The 18682-nt window shown below is 31.4% G+C and overlaps 2 protein-coding genes across 2 annotated transcripts; one reads left to right on the forward strand and one right to left on the reverse strand.

The window, feature by feature from the left end:
* Positions 1-482: 482 nt before the first annotated feature.
* LOC122597800 (probable E3 ubiquitin-protein ligase ZFP1) lies at positions 483-6217 on the reverse strand. Its single transcript, XM_043770375.1, has 7 exons — positions 6037-6217; positions 5752-5820; positions 3385-4137; positions 2249-2643; positions 2057-2155; positions 1648-1815; positions 483-926 (listed from the first exon to the last, which is right to left on the reverse strand). The coding sequence occupies exons 3-7, from the start codon at positions 4106-4108 to the stop codon at positions 780-782; spliced, it is 1533 nt and encodes a 510-aa protein (XP_043626310.1). The 5' UTR covers positions 4109-4137; positions 5752-5820; positions 6037-6217; the 3' UTR covers positions 483-779.
* Positions 6218-14520: 8303 nt separating this feature from the next.
* LOC122596638 (RNA exonuclease 4) lies at positions 14521-17973 on the forward strand. The gene is made up of 9 exons (XM_043769251.1): positions 14521-14646; positions 14737-14791; positions 15322-15403; positions 16081-16165; positions 16370-16478; positions 16580-16668; positions 17134-17198; positions 17316-17394; positions 17481-17973. The coding sequence occupies exons 1-9, from the start codon at positions 14599-14601 to the stop codon at positions 17613-17615; spliced, it is 747 nt and encodes a 248-aa protein (XP_043625186.1). The 5' UTR covers positions 14521-14598; the 3' UTR covers positions 17616-17973.
* Positions 17974-18682: the final 709 nt, after the last annotated feature.

An 18682-nucleotide genomic window follows, 5' to 3' on the forward strand; every position in this document is an offset into this window, starting at 1 on the left:
TGCCACATGCAAGAAGTTTGATGGAGCCTCCCTGGTGGCCCTGTGATGTTGGCAACATGAGGGCATGATAAGTGGGTCCTGACTTTTGGCCCGTAGGTGTGTGACAATACCCCCAAAAAGATGGGATCTAACTGAGGTGTATCACATCGGCGTGAAAGTGTTGAAAAGTCACCCCATAGTCGCATACAATTCACCATCAGTACCAATGAATAAACAAATAGATCTAGAAACTAGTACTCGAGAAATGAAAAAGGCAACTTGTGCTTTGTATGAAAATAGGAAAGTCGCCGAATCCGAAATCAAAGGAAAGTTCATTCAAGTTTCGGTGCATGTATTCCGTTTTCTACAATGAAAGGTCAAGTTTTTGATAGTTATAGATGTGCCAATTAAGTATTGTGATATGTGAAAAGGATGAAATAAGAGAACAATGCCAAAATGGTCATACGTGCTAAAACCATCAGCACCATATCAAACAAAAAAGATTCAATGGATGTTCAACCTGATATTAACATTCATAAGTACATATTACCCCAGACAGATCATCCACGGAGTGAACCAACAGAGAAAAAAAAAAAAAAAGTCTGTACAAAAAGGTTCAACAGAGATTTCGTTCTTTAAACAGTCGTTGACTGTCATCTCAAAAGAAGCAAAAACCAGGTTTCCATATTTACCATAATTTATAAGAGAGCACACCCTCTCCTTAGTTATATTTATATATCAGAAGAAAAGCATGATGCCTAGGGTATTTCAAGGTTTCACGCTTCTCCTAATTCTTCGGTTTATGACTCCTTCGCTTGTGCAGCAAGTCCCGTGGATTTGCAAATTGGACAGGTGTTCTTAACGACCAACCACTTCTTAACACATTCAGCATGATACTCATGCCCACAATCTAGCACCCCAATCTGTTCTTGATCGTCATAATTTGTCTGTAAAACAGAAATCATCAATAAACACCAAAAACATATACTGTATATTACATCTGATAAAAACATTCATGATAAAGCGGTTTAAGATATGAATAAAAACTGACAACATTTCATTCGAAGTTTAAAAACATGCATTTTGGATGTGAGGGGGACCAGCGAAGCTGTATTTTATATGAAACAGATAACATTTCATGAAACTGGGTGCCAAAATTATCTGCATTTGGTTGCCTCTAATGTGCAAGCTCTTAAACCAATCTTTTTGAACTGTCTTATATAACTTTATGAAAGGGAACGGTTACAGCTTAGGAATAGTAACCATATATTTCAATATCAAAATTAAGACTTTCTGGTCAAAAAAAAAGAAAAAGGGCAACCGGCAAAGTTGCATAAAAGGTAACCCGATTTCTTCAGATTTCTATTTTAGATAACCAACTTATTTTGCCAAGAAAAACTGTTTAACTTCCAAGTCGCTGGAAAATGTTCAAACTTCAAATTTCCTGATTTAACGCAATCTATACAGGTTAGCTTATGTGTCAAAAGCTCTGACCAAGTTGACTTTATTCTAAGATGGCACTAACGTGACACCAAAAACCAATTAACTTGACATATTGCTTTATATCAAGCTTGAAGTTTTTTTCTGGCCTAAAAAAGCTGGTAACCTGATGCAAAACTTAGTCTGCTAAACATTTTAAGTGAAATCGTATAGTAATTCATAAAATACCTGACAAATTACACAAGAATTAAGTTCTAAATCAGTGGAAGATGCATCTTCAGGCTCAGAAGAAGATTTGGATGAAGTAAATACTCGTGATTTTAGATGTTCTAGAATAAAATCATCTGACAAGCCTGAGCCCACACTGCCGATCTGTTCGCCAAGTGCAAGAAGCTCCTGCATAGAATAAAAAAGGCTGCAAAATCACATGATGATGGTGGAATATCATCTACATGGATATATATAACAAAAGTAGCGCTTTACGAAGCATTTTTTAAAGAGAATTAAAAGCCAACCTTTTTTAGAGAAGACTGTCGTTTACACGTAGTAAACAGAAACCATTTCTTTCTTTCTTGGAATAAAAGAGCATTTAGTTGCTAAATAAAGTACTACTTTTATATAAATAGAAAAAACTTACCTCATAAGACATGTGATCTATGTCCAAACGCATGTCTCTATGATGGTCAACGGAATGTCCTACTTCATGATAACCAGATATATCAAGGATTGCAACCCCCTACATGTCAAAACATGTGAAACAGTAATGTAACAGAAAATGCAAAGCCAGCATAAATATTTATTTTTTGAGTAAAACTTGCATGAGTTATACATCTTCCGGGAGAACTCTCAAGTGGGGAAAGCCCCGATGCCGTGCAGTTGCCTCAACCACCATGTCCCGTCGATGAGGCCGAAAAACTCTTAGACCAGTTGGCGGCGTGGGACCCGCAAATCTAGGCCCTGTATCTATCCCACTTTGAAAAGGATTTATTGTGCTGTTTGATGGAAGTCTGCGTGAAGTAGATGCCAATTGAGAATGAAAGTCCATGTTGTGGCCTTGCATTGTAGGCATTGGTGGCGGTGGTGGGTGGTGAAGACTGTGGGGCCCCTGATGAGGCGTGATAGTAGACGGGTGAACAAAGGCCGTGGGGTTTCTATTGCTGGGTGCGACTTGGTACCCATGTAACCCAGCGTTTGCAGCCTCCATACCACCTCCGTTGATAGGTCCTGTAATAAGACAGATCAGAAAAAGTAAAGTTGGAATGTTCGGCCAGGTATGTAGTTTAAATTTGGAATGCTCGACCACGTATTAGACAAATTAACTTGGCAAAAAGCACAAAAGTATCCTTAACTTATAAACAACTGGTTATGGGTGGGGTGAGGCGTTTTTAAAGTTGCTTCTGATGAAATCTTATAATTGGACCTTGATGTCACAATAACCAGTCTTTATTCTTTCGAGAACAAAAAGAATCTTTTAATTAACCAATTTTTTCAATGGATAATAAAGTTTGATACTAGGTTCAAGTGCAAACGTATTAGTTATCTGCGGTCACAATAAAATTGCATATATATACCTTTTTTAGACCTTCTCTACTTTCAAAAACCTTCTCTACTTTCTTCACAAAAAGTGCATGTTGACCATATTCTATCACTTTATTTATGAAAAATCTGAACTCGCCAAGCAGTCAAACGATTTATTACAGCTTCAAACAGTAAAAGCACATCGACAGTTGCAGACACTATTTTCTGCCATTTGTTTTCTTACAGCCAATTATTTGATTCTGATTTTTCACATCATATAGTCACTTCGAAAACGCACATCCAAACATCCCCTTAATAAAAACGAAATTGAAATTACAATTGAAAAGGTTAAACGGAAACCACTAAAGCCACCATCATGTGCAGACTTATACTCTTCAGGAAAGAAAAACATTAGGTGGTTAACATACATTTATTCGTAAAAATTACCTTGGAGATAAGGTATTCCGGGACCATGATTCCATGAAAAGGAACCGGTATCACTACTATTACCACAAAACTGCTGATCCAGCCATGGGTTAGGTACTGCTTGAAGGTGCTGACCACCATAGTTTCCAGGCATCAAATGGCTACTACTATGAGCCAAAACTGGGTCAACGCCAATAGCACTTGAACCTCTGTTTCTCGCACTTCTATGGACTGCAGGTTCCATGACTAATGATGGGCCATCCATCATTGTTACCTCTGTGTTCATGGGGATGGCAACTGAAGAACTCGAGCCAGGTGCCGGATAGAAATACTGAATGTTTCCTAAGAATCCTTCAGCATTCTTTCGTTTAAATCCATCCAAAAACTGTCCATTTTCAAAGCTTCCACGAACGCTAGAAAATGGTAACTGATCTTGCATCCCGTGATTAACTGCAACAGGAAATACACGAGCACCAGGAGGAGTCATAAACACATTGTTACCATGATGATGATGATCAAGACCATTGTATTGAGCGATTTCATGTGACAGAGGTCCATGATTTTCAGGCAGGTGTTGAGGATTGAAAGAAGTTCGGGTTCCAGGAGGTGGTAATATGGTTGGATTACTAGTAGGCTGCGGAAAACTCGATATACCACCATAAGGTACTATACATGGTTCGGGTTGGAGATGACCATGTTCTGTTTCAAGCATTGGACCCATATACAACATATTTCGTTGCCCCATGTTATTGATTGATGAGTGGCAAGAAGATCCTGGTTAATCATGAAACAGTTTTCAATATTAACATAAATGGAATGAAAAGAATATATACTAGGTATAGAAATTATATACCGAACTTGCCTAGAATTATACAGAATAAGATTTTATACAACCTTACAAGTTTCCGCATGCAAATAAAGCTTAAAGATAGCACATAAAAGCAAAGGACTATGTTCTGCAAAACTTCATGACAAAGAATTGAGAATCCATAAACAAGATCGAAAATTCGTTTGCTGCCACTATTTATCTTGAGATATTATAATGGAAATTGAAACATTTATCTACTATATATCAACTAGGGAATCCAATAGTTAAAGCAACTTCAGAGTTTTGTTAAACGCACCTTTTGATACACGGATAACCTTAGACAACTAATATGAAAAAGGATACTGATAGGCAACAGGATACTTATGACACCTAATATAGTCTTGATCGCTCATAACATTACTGATATAGTCAACTTATATGACATTGGCAAACCTTATAACAAGGTTGCAAAAGTCTGAGATGAACGCCGAATTCTCACTTAAGCGTGAATTAAATCAGTTAATGTAACTACCATCTACCGCTCTTTTCCTCTTTAGAGATTATGGTAAAAAAGAAAAACTCAATATAGATACTATCCATTTATCACCTTGTAGACATACGAATTAGACATATACCTGGATGAAAAAAAGCACAATCCATATCACTTAACTGTATTGTGGCGGTGCATGTACAAAATCATACACGTCAAAAGCATTGGTAAAAGATATGCGAGTTTTTTTCAACGCTGAAATCATCTTTTTAACACGGCATAGAAATGGACATTAAAAAGAAAAGAAATAAATAAGGAAGAAGAAGAAGAAGAAGAACATCTTAGGATTAAAACCAACCATAATAACCTTTATTCTTCAAATCGGACAGATTGTAGCTAGGTGTGGTTCAAGCAAAAGAAAATGCTACATATCCCACATGGTCAAACTGATCAACCACATGAAAAAATGTAAAATTAAACTCATACTAATATATACTGCTTTAAGTTCACAACAAGCAACTACCTGGAAATTTTACATGCATATTGACTGTTACAAACCAAGACCAAATATTTCCCTAAACGTCTGTTACAAAAAACATTTCTTTTATGAAACGAATCACCGACTTTCCAGCCTCCTTTTCTTAATCGGTATGTTTGACAGTATAAAGAATAATATTCAAGAACTAATAAGCTACCCTACAAACAACTCTCCGGTATGATAACAAACAAATTTGTTCCCCTAATAATTAAAACATGAAATTGAAGGATAATCAACCATTGCCCGTAGTTTCACGAATCTTTATATAGCAGTTAACAAAACAACAAATGTTCCTAAAAAAACACAATTATCAACAATTTGCCAAAGCACATGCATTTATAATTTCATCACATAAAGATAGATAAATATATTCCCACAAAATCCACAATCGGCCAAATTAAAAGTACATTTTTCCGATGATACTTTCGCCTCGAAAATTCTTATCATATTACACCAAAATTTCAGAAACAAAAACACATCAACAAAAAAAAAAACATAACTTCCTACAAAAACCACTTCCCAAATTTGGAAAACAAAACATAAAAATTGTACCTTTTTATCATCAACAAGCTCCAGAGCTTCAATTTAAGTTAACCACAATTTAAGCCCAATAAAATCGCCCTATAACAAAAAAAGATGATCATCAATTAACACATTTATAATCAAACAAAAAACCCATACCCCAAAATCAATGATGATCAATTAATGTTCATAAAGTTTCAAACTTTATGGTTTTTATCTACTAAAAATTACTTAATTTTAACAAAATTAAATACAAAAAATTTGTAAAAATTGCAGAAATTGAAAAGGATGGGGGTAAATTGATGAACAACATACCCTAATGAGGAATGATCGGAGCCCTGAAATTGGTATAAATTTGATCTAATTTAAATTTTAATTTAGTTTAGTTTAATTTGTGTTATTCAATTAAAAAAGATAAAGATAAATTATTTTTTATATTTTTAATTTGGGGGAAAGAAAAGGATTCTTGATGAAAATGAAAACCCTGTATTAGTTTTGGAATTAACCGCAACTTTTTGTTTGTTCTCGTTTTCCGGATTTACATATTCCCATTTATATGCAATTATTATTTTTATTATTATTACAATAGATATTGATAGAGATATGTATGGAAAAGATATGTACGTATATGCTGTCCATGTGCTTTTTTTTCTTTTTAGGTTTAAAATTGTTTTTCCTTTTTAGTTTAATGACTTGTTTATCTAGGTTCATTCAATTTAATTCAAGAATTTCCTTGGTTAAATTATAAGTTTATGGAAAGTGAATATTTATTGAACACTTGAACATTTTTCAAGTTAAAATGCATGAGATTTTCTTTATAAAAGAAATTTTGATTTTTTTCGACTCAAATATGAGGAGATCATTGGTATTGGAATTAATTAAAAGAAAATAAATAAGTTTTATTTCTGCCCTTCAACATTATTAAATGTATACTTCAAATCTTCGGTATAACACACAACGAATGTTTTGCCCTTTAAATAACTTTTAATAACTAGATAATCTGTGATTGCTGTTGGAATTTTTTTTCAGAAAATGTTAAAGGAAGCTCTTAGGGCTTCACTTAACGTGCATAAAAAGGTTGTACATTTCCATATTAAATGTTAGCCTCCTGAATTTTATGATAAGTGTACAACTAATTAATGTACCTTAACGAAAGCCCTTATGGCTTTGTTTAGCAAAACTTTTTTTTTATGATTATCACCAAAATATATATTGAATTAAAATTTTTATGTTCTCACATGATGGTTTGAACATTCATAGCTAAAGATCTTGGGTAGTGATAAGAAAACTAAAAGAACAATTAGAGAAATGCTTTGTTTAGATCACTCACATTTGAATTCCTTTGATGAAATATGAAAATGACAAATTCTCTTCTATATACATTTCAATTTGAAATATTTGAACTTATTAAAACAAAATTCTAAAGCTTAACTCACATTATAAAAATTCAAAAAAACATAAAAATTAATATTTTTATTAAAAGGTAAAAAAAAATTGTAGTTTTTATAACTAACTCAACTTTCATGCATATACATGACATTTTTGCTTATAAGATATATAAATAAAAAAATTCTGACAAAAAAATATGAAGAAAAAAGAAATAGTTATCTCTAATCATAATTAAAACAAGTAATATTAATGTACATCCATGTCTTTTTAGTTTGTTTAAAAGATCAAAAGTTTGTAGTTAAAAATCACGTCACTAATTTAATGTTTATTATTATCTTCATGTTGTTAAAGAGCCTAAAAGTAAAAAAACAAACTTAAATAAAAGTGCATTAAGTTTGGTGGGTGAAGTAATAACGTTTACGGATATGTTTAGAAATAATGGTCGTACTTGCAGTTTGTAGCTGAAATTTTTATTAGACGTTAAGTTTTAACTTTTAAGCAAAATTGTTAAGTATGATTTTATTTTTAGAAGTGTTTAGTATGATAGATTTTGTTGCAATTTAACAATGAAAATGAAAAATGTGGATATTAAAATCTTCAACCAAAAAACATGAAAAGGGTACTTGTGTGATCATGAAAAGGGTATTTGTGTAATTTCAAAAATGAAAAGATTCATCCAAACTAAAAGCTTCTTGGACGTTACTTCAAGTTAGTGTTTCATTTTTAAGTTTTTTTTTTTCCAAACAAAAGTTGAAACTAGTTGTATTCATACAAAACTTTTAATATAATAAAAACTTGTTAGTTAAAATTTAGAGTTAAAGCTCCAAAAACTTTTGAAAATTCTTACCAAATATGCCCGCACGTATTTGTCAAAATTTACGATCTTGTCATCGGTTTGTCAAAAAATACTAAATTTTACATGTATTGATTATTAGGTAATAGTTTCCAACATTTACAATAACAAATATCGTCTCTATCTACCATTCAAATAAAAACATGAGAGTGAAAATTATCATATCATGTTTCGGATATCATGATGACTATAATCACCCTTCAAATCATCAAAAACACATTGATTTGTAAATGTTGATATATATGTTGAGAAAAGTGAATATATCGATGTTACAAACTTAAGTTTAGATATAGAAACTTTCACATATCATTTTTTAATATTTATCATATAATTAATAAATGATTGGCCACATATTTTTACGACTTAAAATACCAGGATGTAAGGGGTTTTAACCCAAACTTATATATATCTAAAAATCACATATTCTCATTTCTCATATAATAATATAGGGCAAGGATTCACTCAGGTGCCTCAACTTGACCAAGAAAAATCAACCATTGAATTAAAATCAATGATCAAGATTAAAAGATTAGCTTTAAATCTTGACCTTTAATTTTTATTCAAGGGTTGAGATTCCTTTAACTTGACCCCTCAAGTTTTCAACTCAAGGGGACCTCCACTCAATAATATACAATACTAGACGAATATCCGTAAAATGGGCGGTGTAGGTGGCGGCGTGTCGGTGGTGACAGTGACGACTTGTAGTAGCAACGACGACGAGTAAAATATATAATTGATGTAAAATAACTTATGTGATTTAAGGAGTTAATGAAGGTAATTTAGTAGATAAAAGATGTATACTATAAATGTTTTAAGAGATCATGAAATTTTAAAAATAGAATACCTAGTTTTTTTTTATAAATAGTTATAGATATAGATAATGATGAACATAACAATATGAAGACGTTAACAAAGTATTCAAACTTTACACATGTTATATTGTATGTCAATGTGAAAGAATTGTTCGGGTCTTTTTCTTTTTTGTAAATTCTATTCAAATATTGACTTATTCTGAAAATCACAGATAATTAGAAAATGCGCATATTAAACTATTGCATACTCATATGTTGGGAGCTCATCAAATGGATAAATAGAAACTTTGTTTGGGTGAGCTTTGTTCAACAAATCATGTCCTACAAGTTGTTGGTGTTTGCAGCATGGCATGAGTACTAACAATAGGCATTGGTTAAAGACGGTTAGATTATTTTGTTTTATATTTGATATAATAAATGAGTTTTGCTAAGGGCTTTCGTTAAAGTGCATTTATTAGTTATACATTTATCATAAAAATCAGAGGACCGACATTTAATATGAAAATCTACAACCTTTTTATACACGTTAATTGAAGCCCTAAGTGCTTCCTTTAACATTTTCCATAATAAAATTACATTATAAATGTATATATGTATTAGAAAAACGCGTTAATATTCACACATTTATCTTCTACGGGATTGGAACATCCGAACATGTAACTTTTTGGTTTATGAGTTAATACACATACCTTTACACTATATTATTATCATCTTTATATATAGAGAGGATAAGGGTGAGACATTTTGAGACCACCTCTTATTTTAGAACCAACTAGGATCATTGATTTTTGTACACCATTATTATCAAGTACGATATACAAGACTTTTTTGTAAAAACATTAAGACTTTCCGGCGACGAGCCCACCAGAAAAACATGTGTAAGTTAAGTTACGCATGTGTAAGTTACTTACACATGTGTTAACTTACATATGATTTTTCTGTGGACCCGTCGCTGGAAAGTCTTAGTGTTTTTACAAAAAAGTCTTGTATATCGTAGTAGATCATGATGGTGGTGTATAACTTACGAAAATCAATGGTCCTTTTTTGGACTTTTTTTAGTTGGTCTCAAATTATCTTTCCCCTAGAGAGGATATTCTAAATATCTTTTTTCAATTTAAGAAGATAATCTCTATATTCTTTTGCATGTATATGATTTTAATTTTAATTTTACCTTTTATTCTATTCAGTTTGTTATTTGTATAGACGGTATTCCATTCCAAGTTTTAAGTTTAGATTTGTAACTATTATGAGTTTATTTACTTTCAAACTTTACTTTTTTTTAAGTTATATGTACGACAATACATATAATAAAGTATTTAGTAATCATGTTATAATATTTTATAATAAAATTATTACAATTGAGTATTAAAATTAACATATAATATCTATTTATTATGATATTATCACTTATTATAATGTTACCATTCAACGGACAAGTTTAATTTAATTACTGTATTTATAAATGTTTATAGGTCAACACACATATCGTTAGGCTATATTGTTATATTTAGTTAAAAAAATCCATACTATATAAAAAAAAAAGAAGTAATTAACTAAACACTGTAAATCAAATTGATGAGAAATATGTGCCATGAGCCATTGATCATTTAGCAAATATTGTTCAATCTTATATGCAATAGCCAGAGCATGGATATATATGGCTTTTCGACTTTTGGCCTCCAAACATCAACTTTATTGCCATAATTAATGACCAAAAAATGATGTTTCTAAAGTATGGATGGAGTGTACATACAACCAAATTCTACTTTTTGTGTTTATATATGTACAAAAACAACAACTTAAGAAAAAGAAGATAAGACGTATGTTAAAAAATAATACGAGTAATAATAATAATAATAAGACATCGCATCACAAGGGTCTAAAGTTGGTTTTCAACTTTTTAATTATTCATTTTAAAGAAATCAACATGACACACATAATTATAAGAGAAAATCAAAAGCTTTATTCTTAGATTTTATAATTTATAATACTCAACTTGTTTTTCTTTATATGAAAACAACAAAAAATTTGCAAGCTTTGGGTTGTGCTAAAAAAAAAATGAAAGCAACATACGGGATGTTTTTGAGTGGTAGGAATGTAGGATAACTTGCAAGTTAGAGTCTCAATGTAGTATATTTTTTATATTTACTAGCACAAATACATCTTTATAAGTTATATTGATAAGAAAATCTTTCAAAAGTTTAAAATTAGTTACATTGACCGATATCCAATATTTATTTGATCAGTTGTACCAATAAAAAATACATTTTTTTTCAGAAAAAATTATACTACAAAATTTTACGGACCCGTAGCCCCGACTAACCCTTATTTATATGTGTGGTTCCGCCCGTGCAACCATTGGTTGCACGTTCAAAATTTCAAGGGACTATTTGTTTGCCATGAAAACTATGGCTAATCTGTACTATATATATTAATTAAAAGAAATATAAAATGCTAATGTATGTTTGAAGAACAGCTAAATTTTGTTTTATACGAGTAAATGTTTGAGGCTTGCAAAGTTTGTTCTCATTGTGTTGTTTGTTTCTTTCTTGTAGCTTACTAGCTAACTCGTGAAACTAATTCCCGTTTAACTAAATGGCAACAAATTCTTTAGGAGTTTTAATGCAAAGTTTTGCGATTTAAAAGAAAAATGTTGTTGTTTCCTTCTCTATTTTATTATCTTTGACGGTATGAGATAGAAAACTTTAGTTTTGACACAGATAAGCTATATCGATCATTGGTCATCCATGGTTCCGAAAAAATGGAAATATCTATATATAACTTTTTGTCAGTGTCGGCTTAAGGTTTTTAGGGGCCTTAAGCGAGACCAATCTTGGGGCCTATTTCATTAACTTACAAATTAAAATATATATATATATAAAGAAAGCAAATAAAAGATAGTTTATCTTATATACCTAGCTTTTTATTTTGAAAATAAAAGGTGTTGCACTGTATTCAGGAGAAGGTTTCTTGTAATCAAGATTTAATGTACATCTTTTCGTAGGAGAAATTTTGCGTTTGCTATCCAATTTTGAGCAGGTTGGTATAATCTAAAAGTCTAAAACTAAAACACTAAACCTAAAATATCAAAGATGGGGGCCTTTTAATTTGAGGGCCTTAGGCTCATGCCTAATATATATCTATTGTTAAACCGGCATTGCTCTTTGTAACGGCAGTCTAGTGTTGAAAGACATGCGAAATGAAAATGAAGGTTATAAGTTTAAATCTTGACCGGCCACTTAACCATTGTGTTACACACTATATCTCTCGCATATTAGCTATATGATCGGGTGATTGGGTGCCACCAAAGAGTTTGTTATCCTTTTTATGTATAAAGTATATACATCTTTTGAATATAGTTATTTTTAGTTGAAACTAATTTATTTTTATATAACATAACAGTAAAAATAATAGGGAAAATAATCCGTACTGCAGACTTTATCTAAGCTTAGGTACTGACACTTTATAAAAAGTTACAAATTAAACTTTTGAATTTGATAACATAATCTCATCCTGAATTTTACATAATCTCCCTGCTTTACCTAAGATAGATACTGCATACTTTACCTAACTTTTCCCTAAAAAAATATTGGACTAAATTCTTTTATAGGATATCTAACTAAATTATGAAACTCATTTCATACACATACTAGCAATCTTAATTATATAAAGGGAAATGACGATTAATTTTCCTAACAAAATAGCTTAAAAATTTTCCTAACTACTGGATGGAGACATGTGGAAAAATCATGGGACAAGATTTGGAAAGATAATTAGTGGATACCACATATCATCCTCTTAGAGTGTTAAAAGGATTTTTAGATTATTTTAATAAGAGGATTAGTCATTTTTCTTATATAAATAGAAGAAAAGGGGTAGCAAAATAAGTCATGACATCATCATGGATTATAATGTGCGGTTAATCTCGTGGTATTACACAGATACGTACTAGTCGACCTATTAATTATAAACACATGATAAATAATAAAGTTATGAATATGAATACGTCATTTTCGGACCCGTTGTGATTGTATATATATTTGTGTAGTTAAACTATTTATTTTTGATTACGCACTTCATATTGTATTTATTATATTTGCGGATAAATTAAAACAAGATTTGTAATGTACATTACGTAACTTCTAATTCAAAATGTCAACATTAAAGTACCAAAGACGATGCATCGAATAAATTTAAAAGAAGGTGCACGACCCTTGCAATTTTGCATATACATATACTTTTTCACTATGTATGTTTCTTGTTGCATGTCAATATTATATTAAAATTAAAATCAACAACAGGAAAAAAAAATACGACGCATTTTTTTAGTGTTTGCACTAGATTTTATACTCGTGTCCAACACTGGACACAGAGTTTACGATATTATCAATATTAGATGTTCATACATTTAAGTCATAAAAGCTTATAATGTTGAAGCAATACGGTTCTAAGTGTTATATTTTGCAAGTTGTAGTACAATAATCATATGTTTGTCACTGTCATTATTAGCCTCGACATATTGATGAAATTGTTTGCCGTAGTCATTCCATAAGCCACATGCTATATATAATAATTTTTCCATTATATGATATTTTGAAACCAGTTGTACTCATAATGTGATATTATTATGAAAAATAATTAAGAATAAAAGATATACACATATTTGTGATCATGTGCTTGACATTCAAGTATATGTATTTAATCATGTTGCGCGTCCATGACACGCATAGGTTTATTTTCAATCATTTATTCTATGATAATATGATAACCATTAGGATTGTTTTTATATTACTTGATAACAATTAGAACTCTTGTTTTGAGCGACAACTGTAACTTTAACTATTAATATGCAAAACTAATATGTAGAAAAGGAGAAAATTATGCACCTTTTTGATTGAGTGATAGAATGAATCTTGAATGGAGTTTATATTGATTTGGATTTAGGATTCAAGTAACCCGCTGTTATAAATCGTGTTTATAAAATGTATCTAAATGTCACATTGTATTTATATCAAATATTAAACTAAATATTAATATTTATAATTATAAAAATCTAATCTAATATTTGTTAATAAGCCATTAGGTTTTGAAATAATTTTTTATAGAAAATATTTCATATGTTGAAAATTTTTTATTTAATTAAATGATTGTAAATTTTAAATTTTTTTTTCAAGTTAATGGCTAAAAATAAATATAAATTAAGTATTCAGGGCTAAAAATGTAAATTATTGATGAAAAACAAAAAAATGTAAATTAAAGAGACTTTTTCTACAAATCAATATAAATACTAATATAATAATATATTTGGATAATGATTATTAGGATTTTTTTATTTGTAGTTTATCTAAATGATGACATCATCAAAAGTCAATTTGATGAAATCGAGCAATGTGATTGGTTAATAAGTCATTAGTTCAACTGTCTTGTATATATTAAGATAAGATTAAGATGACTTTTCGCAACTTAAAATAAGAATGTATATGTAAAATTATGTTATTTTTAAACAAAAATTATTTATACCAGACTTTAGTTCCATAAATGTGTTTAATCTAGATTATGTTCCAAACTTCCAATGTCTTAATTAGATCACGCTAAAAAATCCCTCACGCAATCATGTCTTTGTGGAGTGCAAAAGAATATTAAATTCATAAAATTTACCCGGTAGTTCTCATGAAATATAAAATCAAAAAGAAAAAATTAATAAAATAAAATAAAGACGGGTTTGTAGAAAGGTGAAATTACTAAAAGGGGTCTGAAACCTAGATACATACAGAACTGTATAACATAGCAGAGCAGCCAGACGGGGGTGTTAAACAAATTCCGATGAAAAAGCCAACGCAGCTCAATCCCAACTGGGCTCAGCTCTGTCAAGTAAGTCTCACTTCACACACACACACGCCCCTTTTGACTATTATCAAAAAAAAATTATTTTCTTTATATATTATTTATTGTTGATTGCAGAAATTTGGCTATGGGTCCAAGAAACCATTATCAGACACCCAAGATTCTATTTTAGGTTTGTCAATTTGCTTAACCCTTATTGTTTTTCTATTTATTTATTTTTTTTAATATTTTTTTTTTTGAATGTTTAGAAGTTATATAAGTGTTGAAGTTAAGACACCCATTTACCAAAAGTGTTAAAGTTTGAAACTTTATTTGCAAAAGGGAAGATACTTTGAATTAATCGTTAATTGTGCATAAATGTTTTAAGTTAGAAAGATACCAATTCACCTCCATTGTTAAGAGCATTTGGTATGGTGTTTGGCTTTATATCCCGCATAGCTCGACAACCATTACCTGGTTGATCGGCGTCTCATACGTTTTTTTTTTCCCTTCTCACACATAGTTTAAACATAATTTAACATGTCCTTGGAAGTCCTGCATGATAACTGGGTAAAAGTGTTTAAGTAGGGAAAATGATGTGAGATGTGGCGTTATGGGTCTTGGTGACCATACCTGATGCTCTAAAGTTTATTTGTTGAAATTAGGTTTGTTCATAATTTTTTTTGTTTATTTTAGGGTAAGAATGTGTGTATGTTTTTGTAGGAAAGAGGAAAGAGAGGACTGATAATGAGGAGGTTAATGAAAGTGAGGTGAATGTTCTTGCTCCGACTTCATCCGATTCAAGGTATAAAATCTATTTAAGCCTTTTTAGAGGTCACACACATATACATAATATCATAGATACAAGGGGTCTCTCAAGCTCTTTTGAGGCTTAAAACGGTATCTTAATTGGGGCCTTAACAGTAAAAATTATTGCAATTTCATAATGTTCTATATCTAAGTTTTATTCTAAACTTCTATTCATTGCCTAATCTCTAAAAAATTTTAAAACCAGTTTAGGATAGTGCCTTAACTTCAGCAGCTTTACTCTTATGACACCCCGATACATAGCAACAGGAATGATGGGAGTTTTACACATATATCAATAATCAGTTTTGTTGTAGCTACTCCTCAAATCTGATTTTGGTGGCCATAAATAATTAGAAAAATCAGAACGATAATATCTTTTTAGTGCGTCAAATTCTCTAGTAAGAAATCACAGTAATCAATTTAGATACATATCCAAATGTCCCCTTAGACAATATAACATTTTAACATTCTTGTTTTTCATATGGTGTGAACATTGTGTCAAGAGAATGATACTGTTATTCTCGTTTAAATAGGAGAAATTGGAGGGGGGCACTTGAACCTTTTTATGGACCAAATCTTGATGTTGCAAGCTTCATGATTGTATTTTCTTTATAGTTTCTGATTACTAGATATGTAATTGTGACACGTATTAACTAAGTAGCAATTTGACAGTATCACAAATGAGGTTGCCATGGATTGTGAAATGGTTGGCGTCAGCCCTCTAGGAAACAAAAGTGCTCTTGGAAGGGTCACATTGGTAATTGTATTTCATATTATATATTCTGATTATCACCATATTTATTTTTGTCATTGGTCCGGCTGACCCTAAAATAACTGTCAATCTATGCCGAAATGGGGTTGGGTTGCACTCTTCAAGTTATCTGAGTAATCCATACAGTATTTGGAAAGCAGCAATTTACAATGGACATATGTGCAAATAAACTGTTACATTTATATGCAGGTAAATAAGTGGGGAAACGTTATATATGACGAGCATGTTCGTCCCGTTGAACGTGTGGTTGATTTTCGTACTCAAATAAGTGGCATTCGACCTCGAGACTTAAAAAAAGGTTTTGCTTTTCTTTGTGTCCATTTATCCTTGTAAGTTATAGTGTTTTTGGGATATTCAACTGTGATCAGTTTGACTTACATAATATGATTCTATCTCCAGCAAAAGATTTTCGGGTTGTTCAGAAGGAAGTGGCAGAATTGCTCAAAGGGAAGACTCTTGTTGGCCATGCATTACGAAATGATCTTAAGGTTAGTTTGGTAAATTTCTAATCTATGTGGCGAAGGTCAACACAACCAGAGGCGGCCAAAGTGGCAGGTCATGCAGATTTTGTACTACATTAAGATGGTTATGGGTGAAAGGAGGAATGGGTTATTATTGGCAAGGGCTGGAGCTGGCTGGGCTGGTCTGACCTGAAAAACATTTTACCCAATTTTGTAAAAATTTGTCATAGAAAACTTTTGTGTGGCAAGTATGATTGCTAAATGCATATTTGGGCACTTTTTTTTTACTCATTTAACCTCTCTTTTAGCTACTTCTATATACTCAGTTGTCGCATAACCAACAAAACATAACCGTTATCGTATGCTGAGAAACTTATGTAAATATATTATAAACTATTTAAAAAGAGAAAATATTGGGGTCTTAGCTAAATGGCATAACCAAGACACAGAGGCATCTAATGTGAATTTATAAGGTTTTCTTTCTTTCTGTAGGCCTTGTTATTAAGTCATCCGAAGCAGGATATACGAGATACTGCAGAATATCAACCATTTCTAAAGTATTGCATATGTACCTCATTCTGATCTTTCCATGATTTGCTACAGTTTATCTGCAAACGTGGCTAAATAGTTAATATTTTCTATAACTAACACATAAAACCGTCTCTATGATGCAGAGAAGGGCGTAGCAAAGCACTCAGACATCTTGCAGCCGAAGTCCTTGGTGTCAAGATCCAAAACGGCGAGCATTGTCCTGTAAGTTCCGTTTCAAAGTATTTAAAAAAAAAAATATTATTTATAAAGGGAACAATTTTAGAGCAAATCGATCACATCAATTACAGATAGAAGATGCCCGTGCTGCGATGATGCTTTACATGAAGAAAAAGCGGGAGTGGGAAAAATTTGTTAAAGATTTTGCCAAGATGAGACTAAAGCAGAAGAAGCGTAAGCCGAAGAAACATAAACAAGAAAGTTGACCTGCATCTTAAATTCAGTGTAAGGCTTTCTTCACAGATCAAATCTGAGTTGGAAGTTATCTGTGGTGGCTTCATGCGGCAGTAATCAATGCCATTTTGATGAAATCGGTATCTTATAGTTGTCGCGAATGATGATAATGATCATCTATTGATCAAGAATTTTGATTTTTGGCAAGTTGCTAAACATTTTAGGTCTTTGTAAAATGTGTTTGTAAAAGGCTAATTCGAGCCAAAATTTTGCTACGCTAAAACTGAAAAGGAACATCAAACTTCAGTGATTCAACAGGTTTGGGGGAAAACAGAAGTGCGATTACTTGTATTTTTTTTACAATTTATCGTGTACACTTTGTTTTTGTTAGCCATCATGTATTTGGGGCATAATTACTTAATATTGTTATAGGGACTGTAGAATGGCAAATACAAGTTTACGCTCATAGTTAGCTAATGACAAATACATTAGCTAATTAAACATGTAATAAGAATAGGGATGCCAAAAATACAAGTTTTCCATTTTATTATTTCACGTTGAGTATACAAACTTTGAAATGCTGGACTTAATTGAGAGAAAAGTTGTCAAAAACTGTGCAATCATCTTATTTATACTTCAAAATTACAATCACCTAGCTGGGCTTTAACCAGTCCGTGTAAAACATTTCTTAATTGAGAATGATTGAAAGATGGGGAACTTTCGAGCTCTATGTGTTACATGAACTAGCGTCTTTTACCCAGGCTTTGCGCCGATAATGGCTGGTTTCTGGACTGGTCCTGCGCCTTGTACTGTTTCTGCATCTCTATGCCAACGCATATGTCGATGGTCTATATAAATAAATATATGAATAAATCTAATCTAAATACGTTATATCCGTTTTTCGGTAATATAAAATGCTTATACCTTCAATTTTATTATTTTTTTAAGTTAAAAAAAAAAAAGAAGAAGAAAAGAAAGTCGAAATCTTTCATATCCGTGATTGTAGTTAATTAATGTTAATGGTTTTGATATAAGTTAGGATTTATTGATTAACTAGTGCTCAAGCCCGTCTAATGGACGGCTAGTCTCAAAGTATATT

Source organism: Erigeron canadensis, chromosome 4 (genome assembly GCF_010389155.1).
Source record: "Erigeron canadensis isolate Cc75 chromosome 4, C_canadensis_v1, whole genome shotgun sequence".
Taxonomy (NCBI): domain Eukaryota; kingdom Viridiplantae; phylum Streptophyta; class Magnoliopsida; order Asterales; family Asteraceae; genus Erigeron; species Erigeron canadensis.

What these genes read in the sequence shown, in the direction of transcription:
- LOC122597800 (XM_043770375.1), bottom strand. Translation starts at nt 4,108, where the DNA reads ATGGGGCAACGAAATATGTTGTATATGGGTCCAATGCTTGAAACAGAA. An exon ending in CGGAATACCTTATCTCCAAG is followed by an intron (nt 2,644 to 3,384) that starts GTAATTTTTACG and finishes GTCTTATTACAG; the next exon opens with GACCTATCAACGGAGGTGGT. An exon ending in TGAGAGTTCTCCCGGAAGAT is followed by an intron (nt 2,156 to 2,248) that starts GTATAACTCATG and finishes TTTGACATGTAG; the next exon opens with GGGGTTGCAATCCTTGATAT.
- LOC122596638 (XM_043769251.1), top strand. Translation starts at nt 14,599, where the DNA reads ATGAAAAAGCCAACGCAGCTCAATCCCAACTGGGCTCAGCTCTGTCAA. An exon ending in ACTGGGCTCAGCTCTGTCAA is followed by an intron (nt 14,647 to 14,736) that starts GTAAGTCTCACT and finishes TGTTGATTGCAG; the next exon opens with AAATTTGGCTATGGGTCCAA. An exon ending in CTCTTGGAAGGGTCACATTG is followed by an intron (nt 16,166 to 16,369) that starts GTAATTGTATTT and finishes ATTTATATGCAG; the next exon opens with GTAAATAAGTGGGGAAACGT.